This window comes from Myotis brandtii, unplaced genomic scaffold (assembly GCF_000412655.1).
Source record: "Myotis brandtii unplaced genomic scaffold, ASM41265v1 scaffold156, whole genome shotgun sequence".
Classification (NCBI taxonomy): domain Eukaryota; kingdom Metazoa; phylum Chordata; class Mammalia; order Chiroptera; family Vespertilionidae; genus Myotis; species Myotis brandtii.
Genome location: NW_005355666.1, coordinates 52,602 through 68,802, shown reverse-complemented (window position 1 = coordinate 68,802; position 16,201 = coordinate 52,602). Strand labels below are relative to the sequence as shown.

The 16,201-nt window shown below is 37.5% G+C and overlaps 1 protein-coding gene across 2 annotated transcripts; it reads right to left on the bottom strand.

Annotated features, from left to right (window-relative positions):
* Window positions 1–732: 732 nt before the first annotated feature.
* On the bottom strand, window positions 733–16,195 carry PRDX4 (peroxiredoxin 4). Of its 2 annotated transcripts, XM_005861745.2 has the most exons (8): window positions 15,903–16,195; window positions 12,075–12,192; window positions 9,902–10,018; window positions 7,822–7,944; window positions 4,970–5,100; window positions 3,704–3,738; window positions 1,066–1,112; window positions 733–846 (listed from the first exon to the last, which is right to left on the bottom strand). In XM_005861745.2, exons 1-8 carry the CDS (start codon window positions 16,144–16,146, stop codon window positions 843–845), a joined length of 819 nt encoding a protein of 272 aa, XP_005861807.1. In that variant the 5' UTR covers window positions 16,147–16,195; the 3' UTR covers window positions 733–842. The 2 variants fall into 2 exon arrangements, with proteins under 2 accessions (XP_005861807.1, XP_005861808.1); XM_005861746.2 differs by lacking the exon at window positions 1,066–1,112.
* Window positions 16,196–16,201: the final 6 nt, after the last annotated feature.

Below are 16,201 nucleotides of genomic sequence, written 5' to 3'. Positions count from 1 at the left end.
ACCTTTCTATCTAGCTGTGTGACTTTGAGTAAATAGTTGATCTGAGCTTCAATTTCCTCATCTGTAGAATAAAGAACTCAAGAGTTGCCGTGAGGAATAAATGAAATAGTGCACCTAACTGTGGAAGGCCGCCCATTGTCTTCACTAGCAGAGAAGTGCAAACAAGGATCCCGGAATGCTGGTGACCCTTGAACCCACGGCAAGGGCCTGAGTTATGCACTGATTGTCTAGTCCTGACATTGGGGGCTCAAGCTATTTCCTGATCAAATAGTCTCAGAGTAAATCCTTCTAATATTTATTGACCTTTATGATAGCCTGTCTGTTACTGCAATTACCTACTTAACCAAAGTTGAATAAAAGGCCTGGGCACCAGTGGAGGTCCTTCTCCTTGAGTTGGACTTGCCCGCCTGGCCCCCCAGTATTTCCAAATTATCTCTTGTCTCTTCTCTTTCATTTGTGTGTGGCTCCTCTTCCAGATCCTGAACCCTAAACCACGCGGGATGTGGGGGAACGTACACACCTAACCTGCCTGACAAAATGCCTGGCAGGTAGCAGTACCACATAAATAGCAGTTATTGTTGTTACTAGTTTCATTCAATTGGACATTTCTTAGTTCGGAAAGAGAGAACAACTGCCTATCTTTTGGCATCAGTGTCTGACTTCAACAGTAAGTATCTTTGGACCCTGACATGCATGTTTTATATTCTCCAAGAAGTAACTACAATAACACAATGTGGTAACAACATGGCGCCTTTTATTGAAGGCGTTCAAGCAGCATGGCCTGAGGAAGTATTTTCAGTTCAGTTTGTCGAAATACTTCAGTTTTCCAGCTGGATCTGGGATTATCTATTGAAAGAAAAAAGCAGATCATTCATCATTAGTTGTCTGATAATAGTTGCCCATCTCTTGACTAAAGAAGATAAGACTGTGTTTGTGTACTAAATTATATCAGATGTATATAGGAAACACTGGATTTGTCCAACCTACTAATCTCAGCTATGCCAAAAGGAAAATCATTTGTCAATAAATTAACATCTGTACTCAAGCACCCCCGAATTTACTTACAGATCTTCTCTTGGCCACCAGGCTTTCATGGCATCTTCAGGTTTGATCTAATTAAACCAAACACATTAAGAGAGCATGGCTACAGATGTTAATGTATTTCTAAAATCATATGCTGGTAAAGTGTTGGGGTGCCAACAACCTGAAAAGGGGGCAGTGTGTTCAAGTGGATTTTTTGGAGGTCCAAAATGCAACCTTTAACCTCAAACTGCAAAGGTAAAAAAAAAATACTCAAATACAACCATGGAGCATTAACTTCAATAACTATTTAGTGAATGGAAAAATATTCCAAACAAACAAAAAAGCTCCCTACTAGACCTGTTTACTTGATAGTTACAGGTAAAGTGCATCTATCCCTACATATAAAAAAAACCCTCTTGTAATCAGCTTATGATAATTCTATATACGTCTTCATAATTTTTCTTTAGCATAAAATAAACATTACCTAGTTTTGCAGGCATCACTTCAAGGAGCATTCTGTTTTTGCCAGTTTATAACCTCTCTGCATTTAAATTCAATTTTTAGGTACTCACAGAATAACTACTTAGTGCCAATGGTGTGCTGGCAATGGGGATATAGGATAACTACCATGGTCAACACCTCTGAGGCTCATACAAGCACGTGGGAAAGATGTCTGTGTACGTGGCTGTTTTGATGCAATGCACAGTTCGATTGTGTATGACACAGGCTGTGTGACTCAGTGGAGGCTGAGATGGCATCAGGGACGGTCTCTGAGTGGAGGTGACATTTAATTTGGTCTTGAAAGAGGAGTAGAATTTAGAGAAGGGGACAGGTATTTCAGGCTCTGGAAAGAAAGACCTGAGCAAAGTCACAAAGGTGTGAAAACATAGGGCTTAATTGGAGGAAAGATGAGTCATGATTTGGTGGCAGCACAGCATTTGTGCGTGAATCACAGGGAAGATAACCTGGGAGAGACCGGTGGGAACAGAATGCAAAGGCTTGAAGGCTGTGCCCTGAGTATCTGGACTTTGTCTTGTGAGTGATGGTGGGCCGCTAAAAGGTTCTGGTCTGGAGAATGACATGCATTGGAGAGGAGAGATACTGATAAATCAGGAGGCCTGTGCAATATACAGGGGAAAACTGAGGGATATGGAGATGAAAAATTCACCTATCTTAAACACCAGCACAAAACCTTTTCTGATCCTATATCCCCCTCTTCTACTTTCTTTCTGTCCCCCCCCCCCGCAGCTGTATTTCTTGTACTAGTTTCATATTTCATCTTTATTTCATCCTGTGCTCTCAGCACATGCCTGCAATACAAGGTGATGTTATGCATCAGTCACTGTTGGTTCTGCTCTAGCTCCAGGGGGAAGTGCCCCGAGCTTGATGCTTTTTAAGCCTTCTTAGGTGATACCTGTAGCTTCTGATTCATATTTCTATCTGTGAGCCTCACAATCAATAACTAAATTAACCCAATGACTGATTTATAATTTAAAGTACCTAGTGCTGCTCTAAGTCTCATGCTTAACTTCAAATCCATCAGATCTGTGTAGAGGTGAATACTGTATTGTAGCATTAACTTTGACCCACAAGGGCAAAGCTGCTTTGCACGCTCATCAAAACTAATTTAAATCAATGAAATGTTATTTTAACTAATCTGAGTGAGGTTACAGAGTGAATTTCTACTTCTCATTGTGTACGGCCAATGGTACTGTTTTGTTGTTGTGTGCTAAGGAAGAAAGTCTTAGGAGTCTGTATTTTTCTTTTATCCTAAGATAATGATTTCTTCCTCTAATTCTCTAGGTATTTTTCCTAACTGGAGTTTGTATAAAGCTCTTTGATTTTTAGAAGATAACATGTTCATTAAAAAGGGTTCAAGCCTGGCTGGTGTGGTTCAGTGGTTGAGCATCAACCCTGGAACCAAGAGTTTGCTGGTTCGATTCCCATTCGGGGCACAAGCCTGGGTTGTGGGCTCAACCCTCAGAAGGGGCTGTGCAGGAGGCAGCTGATCGATGATGTTCCTCTCTCATCGATGTTTCCCTCTCATCAATGTTTCTATCTCTCTATTCCTCTCCCTTCCTCTCTCTCTCAAGATTAATTAAAACATATTTTTTAAAAAGGTTCAAGCAAGTTTCCAAATTGTATTTTGGCCAGAGACTACTGGCCAGAGACTACTTCAGGGACTGTCTATAAACTATACAGCCTCCCTATGAATGTACTTGTTTCAATCTTTTCTTCCTTCAAATGATGAGAGAATCATTAGCTTCATTGTTAGTTAAGCCTGATTTTTTTTCAAAAGCTTTTTACTATATATAGAAAAGCTTTGCTTGTGACTGTTTTCTTTGCTCACAATATAGGAAGAAATTCCATAAATGCTCTCTCAGCCCTCTGAATTTATTCTACCAAATCTCCGCTACTCCCTTTTGTTGTTGTTGATTTTAATGGCATATTCCGCTGGGTATTTGGCTTTAAAATTCACAGCATGAAGTCCTATCTTCTGCTTTCTCCAGTGTCAGCTACTCTCCCTACAGTTCAAAGAATGCCTGTACTCTTCTGATTTTTTCCGAGCAATGTTTAAGTCATTTATAAAATCAAGACAGTGCTATTACAGATGATCTTAAGGTTGGCATTTTTGTTTGGCCCCAGACATCCCCTTAACAGAAAAATCAATTTGACTTACTGTTTCACTACCAGGTTTCCAGCCAGCAGGGCAGACTGAAAGGAACAAAAATTGGCAAAAGACAGTTTAAAAACAGAGTTCAATTCTCTTCAGCAACTCTTGGCTCTTCTTTTCCCAAATGAAATTAAAAATGGAGCCTGTATTAATGAGAACATTTCTAGGCCACTGAACACCTGGCTCTGTTAGCTTGCTTGCTTGCACCAAGGAAGTTTGGTCACAGAGCTTAGCAGTAGGTAGCTAATCTATTTTCATTTTTGTCGATTATGTTTACTTGCATTTATAGTATAAAAAACCAAATTGAGTGTTCCTCTAAGAAAGTTGGAAACTTTTGGGATGTGGTGAACTGAAAGGTCTGGGCATGGCAAAAATTTCTCTGAATTTACATAAACTTAAAATAAGCTGATTTGCTGTTTCCTGTAGTATTTTGTACTGATGCCATGGTTTGCTGTTTATCAAAAGAGACTTTAAAATTATTCAGAAAATAGGATTTTATTTGGAATATACCTTGACCCAGGCATTGAGTTACAAACAGCAATCAGACTATTAATCCCCAGAGGGAAAGTAGGGGAGGGAGGGGGTAAGGGGAAGTGATCAACCAAAGGACTTGTATGCATGCATATAAGCCAAACCAATGGACTTAAAATTACACATGCTAAATGGGGGTTAATGGGGGGGAATGAGGACACATTTGTAATTCCTTAACTAATAAAGAATTTAAAGATTAAAAAAAAATAAAGTCCCTGCATCATTGTTTGTCTCTTAAAAAAATAAGTAAATAAAACATACGTTCTATTTTAGGAAAATCTAACCTTTCCCATTGAGCTACCGCAAAAACTTGGAGTGAAAGGATGAACTAATAGATTACTAGTGTGATCCTGAATAACCTTGCTGATCACTGAATTACCTTGAGGAAAAAATCTAAATCAAATAATGTACAGATGCAAATAAAACCTACATTACTAAATATTGCCAGAATGGTACATTTTAAGTTTATAGAAACAATTTGAAATATTACAGCAGCAGAAACTTTTCTCTTTGTGCTTATCCAAAAGGACTACGCAAATAATGAATACTTTTGGATCTTTTAATTCAGTAAGTAGAATATATTAGTGACATTTCATTAAAAGCACTTTAATAATTTGATTTACTAAAAAGATTAGCTAATAATTTGAAAACAATCAGATGACTTTGGAACCATCTAATTTACTGCTACCTCTTCTCATACTAAAAAATCAAAAGGCTATGATGTTTGGAAGGAAAGAGTACCTTCTCCATGTTTATCAGTGTATTGGAATGCTTGAACCAAACGCAGTGTCTCATCCACCGATCTGCCCACAGGAAGGTCATTGAGAGTAATCTGTCTTAGGATCCCTTTGTCATCAATAATGAAGAGACCTCTATAAAACACAAGAGTGGTAGGGGTGAGGCCATTTCATCTCAGTTAAGACAAATATTTGTTAATGCGAATCCCTGTAGCATCCACACAGGATTGTTATATAGAACCAACACACTACCTACTTGACTGGTACACACACACACACACACACACACACACACACACACACACACATCTACTATATAATTCGGGATTATAATTGTTAAATGGTAGTTTTAAATTTTTTTTAAAAAATTAAATTTATTGGGGTGACATTGGTTAATGAAATTATATAGGTTTCAGGTATACATTTCTCCTTTACCCTCTTTTACCTCTCCCCATCCCCCATTAGCTTTAAAATTTTGTTTTTGTCTGTGAAATGTCCTGTAGTATTTACTGCTTAATCTTCATGTGTACTAGGTTTGGGATTTTACTGTACTGTAAATGAAATGATGAAACTACACAGCAGAGCCTTCCTTTAAGTGAAGGAGTGATCCATCTTTCTCTTCACTGGCTGTTTGGAATGTCTCTTTATTTCCTTTCAACGGTGGTAAAAAGACAAGGTCACCAATATAAGTGAAGTCACCTTTCCCTCTAAATCTCTATATGTGTGATTCACTTCTATGGCCTGGGGAGTAATGAAGTAGTTTGATTAAAAAGACCTGTTACTGAGATAGTGATGGCATTACAAGAGTTAAAGATTACAAGAGTTAAAGTAGACTAGAGACAAAAATTTTCAAAGGATTTATTGTCTATTTAAGTCAATATGGATTTCAACCTAATACTTTAGATTAGAAAAAGATCTCAGGTACTGGGGCTAATTGCTTGTGTACAAGTATTATAAATGATGAAATATTTTTAGTAGAAATATATAGAATTACATATCTATTTCATGATATCTTGTTTCATAATCATATTAAACATTATTAAAGTATTTCTGCTTATCCCACAATACATTTTTTAAAAATATATTTTTAATTGATTTTTTACAGAGAGGAAGGGAGAGGGATAGAGAGTTAGAAACATCGATCAGCCGTCTCCTGCACACTCCCTACTGGATATGTCCCCACAACCAAGGTACATGCCCTTGACTGGAATCAAACCTGGGATCTTTGAGACCGCAGGCTGACGCTTTCTTCACTGAGCCAAACCGGCTAGGGCCCACAATACATTTTTTGAGTGAGCAACTTGATGTCTGAAATAACTAGGACTCACTCCCTTTTGACCAGGTCAACTTGCTTAATTATTATTTATATGGGTGTTCTTTCATGTAGCTTTTACAGCTGAAAATTGTTGTCAATGGTAATCAAGTCTGTTCTGAAGTAAGTGAGCCTGATCTAAAATTTTGAGCTTTCCTCTGTACCACACATTATACCAACACACACCACAGAAAACAAATCTGCCTTTCCTTTGCTAGCAAATTCTAGCTTCTGTCTTCTGTTTTAATTTTGTGAACTGCTTCTTTGGTAGACTTTGAGATGAATACATTTGCCATACTTGGTGTAATATACATGTATGTCTCTTCCATAGAGAAGAAACAGGTCATTCTTATAAAAATCAGAAATTAAAATGGCAACAGACATCTCAATAACAACCCCAGAAGCTAAAGGTAGCAGGGCAATGCTTTCAAATGTTTGCAGGAAAATTGCCTTTCAATCTACAATTCTATATCCAGCCAAATTATTAATCAACATGAGAGTAGAATAAAAACATCTGACATGTAAGGTCTCAAACCATTTTACCTTCTAATGACCTTTTACTAAGAATCTATGAAGATGTGTGTTACTAAAACAAGGCAGGCAAGAGCAGGAGCTAGAAAATTAGGGAAAAGGGGAAATAAAATGGGTATGAGGTTTGTTTTTGGAATAATGAAAATGTTCTAAAATTGATTGTGGTGATCACTGCAAAACTCAATATACTAAAAGTATTGCATTGTATGCTTTATATTGGGTGAGTCATATAGTATACTAGAGGCCTGATGCACGAAATTCATGCAAGGGGCTCGGCTCTCACAGCTCCAGCTGGCCCTTGCAGCCCCGACTTTGTCCGGATAGTCGTTCTGCTATTTGGTCTAATTAGCGTATTAGCTCTTTATTATATAGGATGATATATCTCAGAAAAGCTGTTATTAAAAAACAGGATTATAAAATAATGACACTTTCACATAAAACATTTAAAAAAGAAATTATTAGCATTGAAAAGCTAATAACACAACTATAACAAAATTAGTTGTTTTAAGCTAAAATTGCCCCTTTTCACCCAAAGAATTCTATTAGCATTTATTAGCTCAAGTAACCCAGTGAGAGCTGTTGGGTAAAATATTTCCTTAATTTTTCCTACTCCAAAGACACAGATTTGCTAAATCCTATGATACTTGTATTTAGGAAAACCATTATTGGAGTTAGTTTGAAGAAGAGGAGAAAGAAATGGACAAGGAGTTTGGGGACCTGGATTCAAGTCTGCACTCTGCCATTAACCAATTATATTTCTTTGGCTAAGTTCATGGAACTCTATGAATCTGTTTATCTGTAAAATAAAGATAAGGTTGGTCAAAGACCTCTACATAATCTTTCAGCTCTAACAGTCTATGACACTCACTAATTATTTTAAAGAGTATCTATACCATTTTTGCAAGTAGAGCAAATAATATTTCTTGATCAAACTTTGTATTTTCTAACTCCATTTCAATGAGGGTTACAAATATATTTGGATTGGTCATAATGTAAAATCACTAAAAAGGTACCTAAGAGTGTGGCCTGAATCTTCCAGATATACGCCATAGTCCTTTGCAATCTGATGGGTCAAATCTGAAAGAAGTGGAATCTTTATTGGTCCAAGTCCTCCTTGTCTTCGAGGGGTGTTAATCCTGAAACAAACAGAACATTTACCTCTTAGAGTTAAGTAAATGGCATATATCAAAACCAGTCTTTCTCTGCATGTGCACACACATGAACAAACACCACACACCTATTCTTTCTCTAAAAAAGACAGGCTAATATACATTCTATTTTCTTGCCCTTTCCCCCACTTAACAATATATTCATATCCTTTTAACACTAAATATGGAGCTACACATCCATCACATTTTTAATGTATAGACATACCACATTTTACTAATCTCTACTGACATACATTTAAATTGCTTCCATTTTTTTTTTTGCTTTTATAAACACTGCTGGCAACATCCTTGTATTCTTAACATTGTACACTTGTCTGATTAATTTCTAGAAGTAGAATTGATGGATAAAGAATAGACACTGTCATAAGCATAACCTTAGAATTGTGATCATAAGACAATTCCTTGAGAGACAGGCAGGAAGCAACTGGGTATTTTAATATTCTGAGAGACAAAGAAATACCGTCTACTTGCAGCAGTGAAGGAAGTAAGCTATAATCTCAGACACATCAGTCTTGAGATTTAAGTATTCTTTAAGTTGAAACTGGGGGATGTGGGCTGGTGCCCCAACTGGAAGGCATTGATATAACAGCCAGAAAACAGGGAAATAATGCTCCCCATGTCTGCAGTCCCAGTTCTGACATCCAAGTAGAAATCTCTGGTTGATATGAAACCTATCCAGCTGAGAATTTATACAAAAGAATTTCTTGGAAAAACAATCCCAAATTATTTGGGATGACATAGATGTTTCCCTTGGTGGATTTGTGTTTTAATCATATGGAGATACAGAATTACTATAGAAGTGATAAAGCAAATTAAACCCATATTTTTAATATTCTTACATTGAGAAATAATCAGTACATATTTGTATAATGAGTTATTTATAATGTTTAAGAGCATTTGGCATATTGGAATAACAGATATACTTTGTGATTCCAATTTAAAATGTGTACATTGAAATTTTATTCAGTTTACAAATAGTAATGAAACAATTTAAAAGGACTTAAGATGTACCATATCTATTTATTAGATTGCAAGAATTGCTTATGTTCTTGGGATACTCAAGGGAAATAAAATATAAACTGCTTTTAAAAATACTTAAGAGAGTTAAATACTTAACGGAATATAAATTAAAGTTGAATTGTAGCTCCTGAACCAATTAAAATTTTAGTTTTATATACATATACATGCACATATAGTTTATATATCTACATAATTGTAAATGTTTTGAATTTATTACTCTATGAATTTAATGTTAAGTTTTAAAAACAATGAACAGTCTTTATCATGCATAAAATTTTGTGCAAAAAATTGTGGACACGATTAAAAAACACATCAACATACACATTTCAGATTCTGAAACATGTTGCCCGACTACTTTCCAGAAATGCTGAACCACCTGTGTGTATGGGAGTGCTGTTTCTTTCCACCTTTGTAATCACTACATGAAAATTTTCAAATTTGAAATATTGGCCAATCAGACAGGGGAAAAGAATGACATCTCTTGTCATTTTAACTTGCAATTAATTAGGTGAAACAATTAATTAAAAATATTTCTAAAATTAATTTAAAAATCATTGCTTCTTGAAAAGTAATTATAAAAACTATTTTGAGTTTGGCTTAATACTAAACAACTGTATAACAGAGAAATGATATTTTAAGGATTTTTTTCCTCCAGATTAAGGCTACCCAAAATTTGTTATAATAAAATAATCATACAATTCAATAAGTTTGTTATGGACATCTTTTGCATTGAACTTTCCCCCCAATTTTATTTTTTATGTAATTTTATTGAACTAGCATTTCTTAGAGAAATATTCTGAATTGTCTGATAAATAACTATATTCCTATCATGTTGAGTTGTCTGCCCATAATTTAAAAGTAAATCCATTCTTTTTCCTACAAATGTTAAGTGTAAGATACTGACCAGGCCAAATGGGTAAACTGTGAATCAACAGAGCATGCCACCACTTCAGTGTTTATGGATCTGAATTCTTCAATTCTATCACCAAAGGCAATAATTTCAGTTGGACACACAAAAGTGCTGAAAGTAAAAAGAAAATATATTCAATATTCTCAAAATACACATATATGCAAGTTTGAAATGACAGAAGTCTTTACAAACATATTTAGTATATAAAAATGCACATTAAGAACAACTTTATATATGAATTCTCTCAAGATTTAGATGCATCTATATAGATTTTGGAGATAAGGAAATGCCCTCCCATCCCCTCCATTTCTTGATAAGGTCCATTGTTAGAAGGGCATGTTTAGAGAATATTTCCTTAGGGTAGTGTTTTTCAAATTGTGGTAGGAATTACTTAAGTCAATTTACTGAGTTCCAATTAGCATTTTAAAACAGTGAAATAGAAAATATGAGAATACATCCTTCATAGTAAGGGTAAGTTATGAAACATGTATATACCAGTGCATATATGTGTGTGTTCAGGAGTGATATTAAAAATATTTAACAACCTATTTCAAAACTAGAGGCCCAGTGCATGGATTTATGCACATTGAAAGGAAATTAATTAGAAGGTAGCTGGCGGGGCGGGACTGGGAGAAATGGGCCTGCCACGCCCTGGAGCCAACCTCCCATGGTCCCTCCGGCCGGCCACACCTGGGGTGGCGCCAGGGCTAGAAGGGTGTCTGCGGAGTGAGCGGGGTCCCTCCGGCAGGTGGGGTCCCTCGGCCTGGCCTTGTAGGGATCAGGCTGAAACTGGCAGTCCGACATCCCCTGAGGGGTCCCGGAATTCGAGAGGGCACTCTGCAAAGTTGCTGTTGCTCTGTGGCTCGGCAACTCCTGCGTTGAGCATCTGCCCCCTGGTGGTCAGTGCACGTCATACCTACCGGCCGATTGCTTAGGTTTTATATATATACACTTTAGTGCTGGAGGTTTCGAAAAAGGATCAGGTAGGAGGAGCAACTTGGGGAAGGGGTTGAGAAAGTGGCTATTACCCTCTGGTATGGAAGTTTTTCAGTATTTCAGTATAACATGACTATACTGGTGCATACAGACTGAATGTTACTGTTTATGTACGTGTAAGTGTATTGGGCAGCAATTGAAAATTTATTTCCTATTGTGTGTGATGGCCAAGAAAGTTTGAAAAATGTCGATTTAGGGGCCAAGTTCCTACCATACCCCAACATAGGCTTTTCAAATGTTTCAGTTGTTCAAGTGGAGGATTGTCATATGCAAGCAGAAAGTTCTAATCTAGATTACGTCCCTGGAACCTGGGCTATAATGTATATTTTTAATATTTTCCACAATGTAGGAATGGTCAGTCCCTACCTTCCTTCCTCTTATCCCAAGAAATGCTATCTAGAGACACATTTGCCCGACTTCTTAGTGAAGACAGAGAAAAAGGTCTGGCAGAAAACTGAAGGATTGTTTGTGACTTTCATGCTTATAGACTGTGGCAAATGCCTGAGAATTCTTCCTTATCTAACCAGGCCCAGCCTGACTTTATACAGAAATAACAGTAAGAAGCTATCTTAGCCAGAAGACCATTGCTAACATCATGCATAATTAGCTATGTCTTATTCATTATGGAGTTTTAAATAACACTGGAGAGACAGAGCATATTTGTCTGCTATGTTAGACTAATTTCAGAATTCAGGTTTAATGTTATATTTTACATATGTTTTAACTTTTTGGTTTTATAACATGAATTTAGAAGGCCTATACTTTTTATATATTAAAACTTCAACTTCTGGTTTCTATTGGAAATTAGATTATACATTTTAGCTAGTCAAGCTAATTTAAAAGGTTATGTATTATGTAGCTTCATGACTTGTATTAGTCTCAATGTACTAATTTTTATGAGAATCCTTCCCATTTGGATAGACTAGGTGTCAGCAAACTTTCAGCCACAGGCCAAATCTAGCCTATTTGTAAATAAACTCTTTTTAAACAATGTTTAAAATATATATTTTCATTGATTTCCGAGAAGGGAGAGGGAGAGACAGAACATCAATGATGGGAATCATTGATCAGCTGCCTCCTACACACCCCCTGCTGGGGATTGAGCCTGACCTTGATTAATAATCGGTAATAACTGAGGTCTTACTAGCTGCTTTGTACATGTATTACTTACAAATCAAGTGGGTAGAAGAAAAAAACCAGGTATTTTCCATGATAATCAGTTAACTTGAGCTCCTTAAATTCTCCATTTATCACAGCGGTTCCTTCCCAATAAGGTGCTGGCTTGGAAACTAAGAAAGAAAAATATAGGATATTTTATAACACTGAGAAAACTGATGGGATGACAGGATAAGAGCTTTAGGAAATCACTAAAAATCAAGGCTTCTAAACCTTTGGATTTCTCTAGCAGTCTGGTGAAACTTACATACTTCTCAGAATAGTGTTATTGGATATTTAAAATATATAGAATTACAAAGGAAAGCAATTATATTGAAATGAAATTATCCAAATAGAAAAGACCCATATTGGTGATGTAGTAATACATGTTCCCTTTTATTAAGACTTTAAAAATGCAGGATCTAGCAGTGATCTAATTAACTACCAAAAATAGTGAAGAGTGTAAATCAGCCGTGGGCAAACTACGGCCTGCGGGCCGGAATGAATAAAACTAAAAAAAAAAAAGACCGTACCCTTTTATGTAATGATGTTTACTTTGAATTTATATTAGTTCACACAAACACTCCATCCATGCTTTTGTTCCGGCCCTCCGGTCCAGTTTAAGAACCCATTGTGGCCCTCGAGTCAAAAAGTTTGCCCACCCCTGGTGTAAATGATGTTTCAGGATACCTGTAACAACCAATAACCACAATATGGCATGAAAATACCTGGGGGTCTATTGATAACAGGTACAAGCAAGTACTGCTGAAGCTAATGTGGTTCGTTGCTGATGTTTATAATGGAAAGAAATGCTCAATTTCAGTTGGAGGTTATTGACAATAACTTTTAATTCTATTCATGCTCACAGCACCCGCCCCCCTACATTCCATCCCTGCACTACACTCTACTGGATCCTTCACTATAGCCCCTCCAAGTTGAATAACTTCCTATATTTCAAATAATTAGATATGCCTTTCCCTAATGGCAGTCTTTCAGATGTACTAATTTAAACATTTGGCCAGTTTCTCACATACTCATGGAGGACCTGTTGCCACACTCAGAGTAGGAAATTTGCAAATACATCAGGCCAGAAGTGTACAATCCCAGACCATGGGATTACTTTCCTAGAGGGCTTTGAAAGAAGAGACCCCATTGAACAGGTTTCAAGTGACCTAGTGGAAATTGAATAGTTGGTGCTGCTCTCTTGTAAGGGCATGCTGTAATTCTAGCCAACGCGCTTTGATAATATACCTTGATCTTCTGTTACATTCAGATAACACTTAAACTTTCAGAACCATTACATATATTGAAGTCAATCCTTGCTTCCAAGTTTGACTATGGTTCCTAGAAAGTAAGGCTCATAATAGCCAGCATTTACTATATTTTGTATAATAGCCAGCATTTTTGGTCACTCTGAAAAGAGACGTAAACTTACGATGAATTTCTCTGTGAAGTTAATATATAACATGTGATTACTTGTCTTGAGTCAGCAGCCTACCTCATATAAATATCCTGATCTGATTAGGTAAAGACCAAGAGGGGAATTAGTAGAAGGGTACTGAACTATACATGCTTTGTATACATTACTGAAAATGCTACTCAATGGGGTTGGTTAACAGGATATATTAAGTAGATTTGTGGTTGGAATTATAATGACCTGTTATTCCTTAATGATTTTAGCATATGAGGAAAACCAAATCTGAGGAATAAATTTTGTTCTCGAAATTCTGAGTTTGAAAATTTTGGGTTCTTGATTTAAGAATTACAAAGTTAGTTCAAAGAAAAAAAAACTGTCATCAATTTATGGAGCAAAAAAAAAGACTGCAGTTAACTTTGCTAAGATCTATAAATGGAATTCCCAAAGCAACCCCTTGTGTGTGTTAAAATCTCAAATATAAATCATGTAACAGATTCTGGCAAATGCAAAGCAGTATAAATGATATTTAAACCTTCTCTTCCCATAACCCCATTAATTTAACTACTGTTAACATTCTGATGTCTTTACTTCTAGTCTTTTCTCTAAACACAAATTTGGATCATGTTGAACCCCTTTTAAAAAAAGCAACAGTAAATCTCACAGTTTTCATGTCACTAAAAATTATTTCAAAGTATGACCTTAATGGCTCTATAATATTCCACTTTATGAATAAAAGTCCTCGTATCTTTAATTCTAGATAAACCTACATGACACAGAGATGCAGCAAATATCTAAAATTTGAAGAAGTTCTCTGGTAAAGGGAAATCTATTACCACTGTCTTATGCTTTTATGAGCAGACTTGGATGGGATTTGTTTCTTATGGGAAATATAATGTAATGCCATCGAACACTTAACTGGCTGACACAGTTCAAAATATCTTCCCAGGTAAGTGAAACTAATGACACTTTGAAATGCTGTGATTTTAAAAGCCCAAGACTGGGACTCAAAATAAGCTGCCATGCGATGAGAGGGCCTGTGAATAAAGAAACTGCGAGCGGCTGGTTCCTAGCAATTAAGCATGGCACCAGGTCACAGCCAGGAAGAAAACAGGGATCCTGTCCTTAACCTCAAGGAACTGAATTCTGCCCACCACCATGTGAATTGGGAAGAGGATGCTGAGCTCCAGAAAGGAATGCAGCCCAGCCAACATCTGGACTACAGTGTTATAAGACCCTGAGCAGAGAACCCAGCTAAGGCCTCCTGTGAAATAATAAACACATGTTGTTTAAAAAATAAAAGCGTGAGACTGGTTTCTTAAAAACAAAATATCCAAAAGTAGTTAACTTTCAGTAGGAAAGAACTGCACATGTTTAAGAAGGCAAAACAGTTTTTCTTATTTATTACTCCCACTCCATCCTAAGTCGTAACATCCCACTTAACACTGAGGATTCATAACTGTGAAGCATACTTTTTTCACTGAATATGGGCATAGAACATGGTGTAATTGAACCACAATACACATCTTCAGAATGCTAAGTGATCTGTAAGAAAAACAGGTTACTTAAAGCAAGCAAGGGACAGTCTTTATCCTTTAATTCCTGCTCAGTTTTTTTTTGGCTAATCTTAACATTTAGATGCAGCAGGCCATAACTTTCTCAGTGTCTCAGTCTGACGTGTCCTTCCTGAAAGTGGCCATTACCTGTGTACACTGGACAGAAATGCAAATAATCAAAAGCCAAACTGGCAGGACACAAATTTGCCATGAGGTTTATCATCAACCAAAATAAATTACTTTGAACCTTTTTCTTCCTTTCCCTACAAAGAGCCTTCAAAATACACCCTGTAAGAAGTTCTTCATTTCTAAGAGACACAAAGAATACCCATTTATTATGTATGCTTTGGGGAAGGGCTTTTAATAGTCTTTATAAGATGAAAACAAAAGGAAAAAAGAGAAAGGTGAAATGTTTGCTCTCCTGAACATTTTGTTTAGCCACTTTTTTGTTTAATCAAACTTTCTATGAATCATTATTCAACTTAACCTATTCTTCCCTGGAATAGTACTTGGAAACAGACCGACATGCTGCAGCCACTTTGCAATGTTTGAGGAAGTGTTTCAGTTTGCACAACATCCTCCAATGCCTGCAAGGGGACCTGGACCACCCCCGTTCCTTTGTCTGCGGCTTTTGGGGTAACCACTACTTACAAAATCTGATAAGTGGAAACAATCCCTTTCTCAAAGCAGGAACCCTCCTCCCTTGCCCCGCTATGAAAGAGCCAGGCCCGCCCAGGGACCGGAGGCAGGACAGGGGGCGCCGCCCAAGTCAGGCTCCCAGGTAGCCTAAGCAGGGCACACGTGTCCCGTGGTCCTCCCAACTTCCCGCCTCCCTCAGCCACCGGTCAACCCCACTTTGCGGGGCACCACCTACTCTTGGCTTTGCTGAGGTGCAGGGAGTGGTCGGCGGCCGAAACTCGGGACGCCTCCCCCGGGTACACTTGTCCCCCCGCGTAGAAGTGGCACTCCTCCTCACGGGTTCGGGGCCTCTCCTCTGCCTCCAAGCCCCGCAGAGTCTGGGCCAGCAGCAGGAACAGCAGTAGTGGCAGCAGCAGCAGCCGGAGGCTCCGGCTGGGGGCTGGAGTCTTCGCGGCTGGCGGCAGCCCCGGCGCCTCCATGACCACGAGAGCGCAGACACACGTTCTTTGGCTCTAGCGCTACTTCTCCCGCCGC

Excerpts from the sequence above, each read along its gene's own strand:
- PRDX4 (XM_005861745.2), bottom strand. The coding sequence starts at position 16,146 with ATGGAGGCGCCGGGGCTGCCGCCAGCCGCGAAGACTCCAGCCCCCAGC. Across the intron at positions 5,101-7,821 it reads GATTCAGGCCACACTCTTAG|AGGTCTCTTCATTATTGATG; the intron begins GTACCTTTTTAG and ends TGTGTTTTATAG. Across the intron at positions 3,739-4,969 it reads CACTGATAAACATGGAGAAG|TCTGCCCTGCTGGCTGGAAA; the intron begins GTACTCTTTCCT and ends TGTTCCTTTCAG.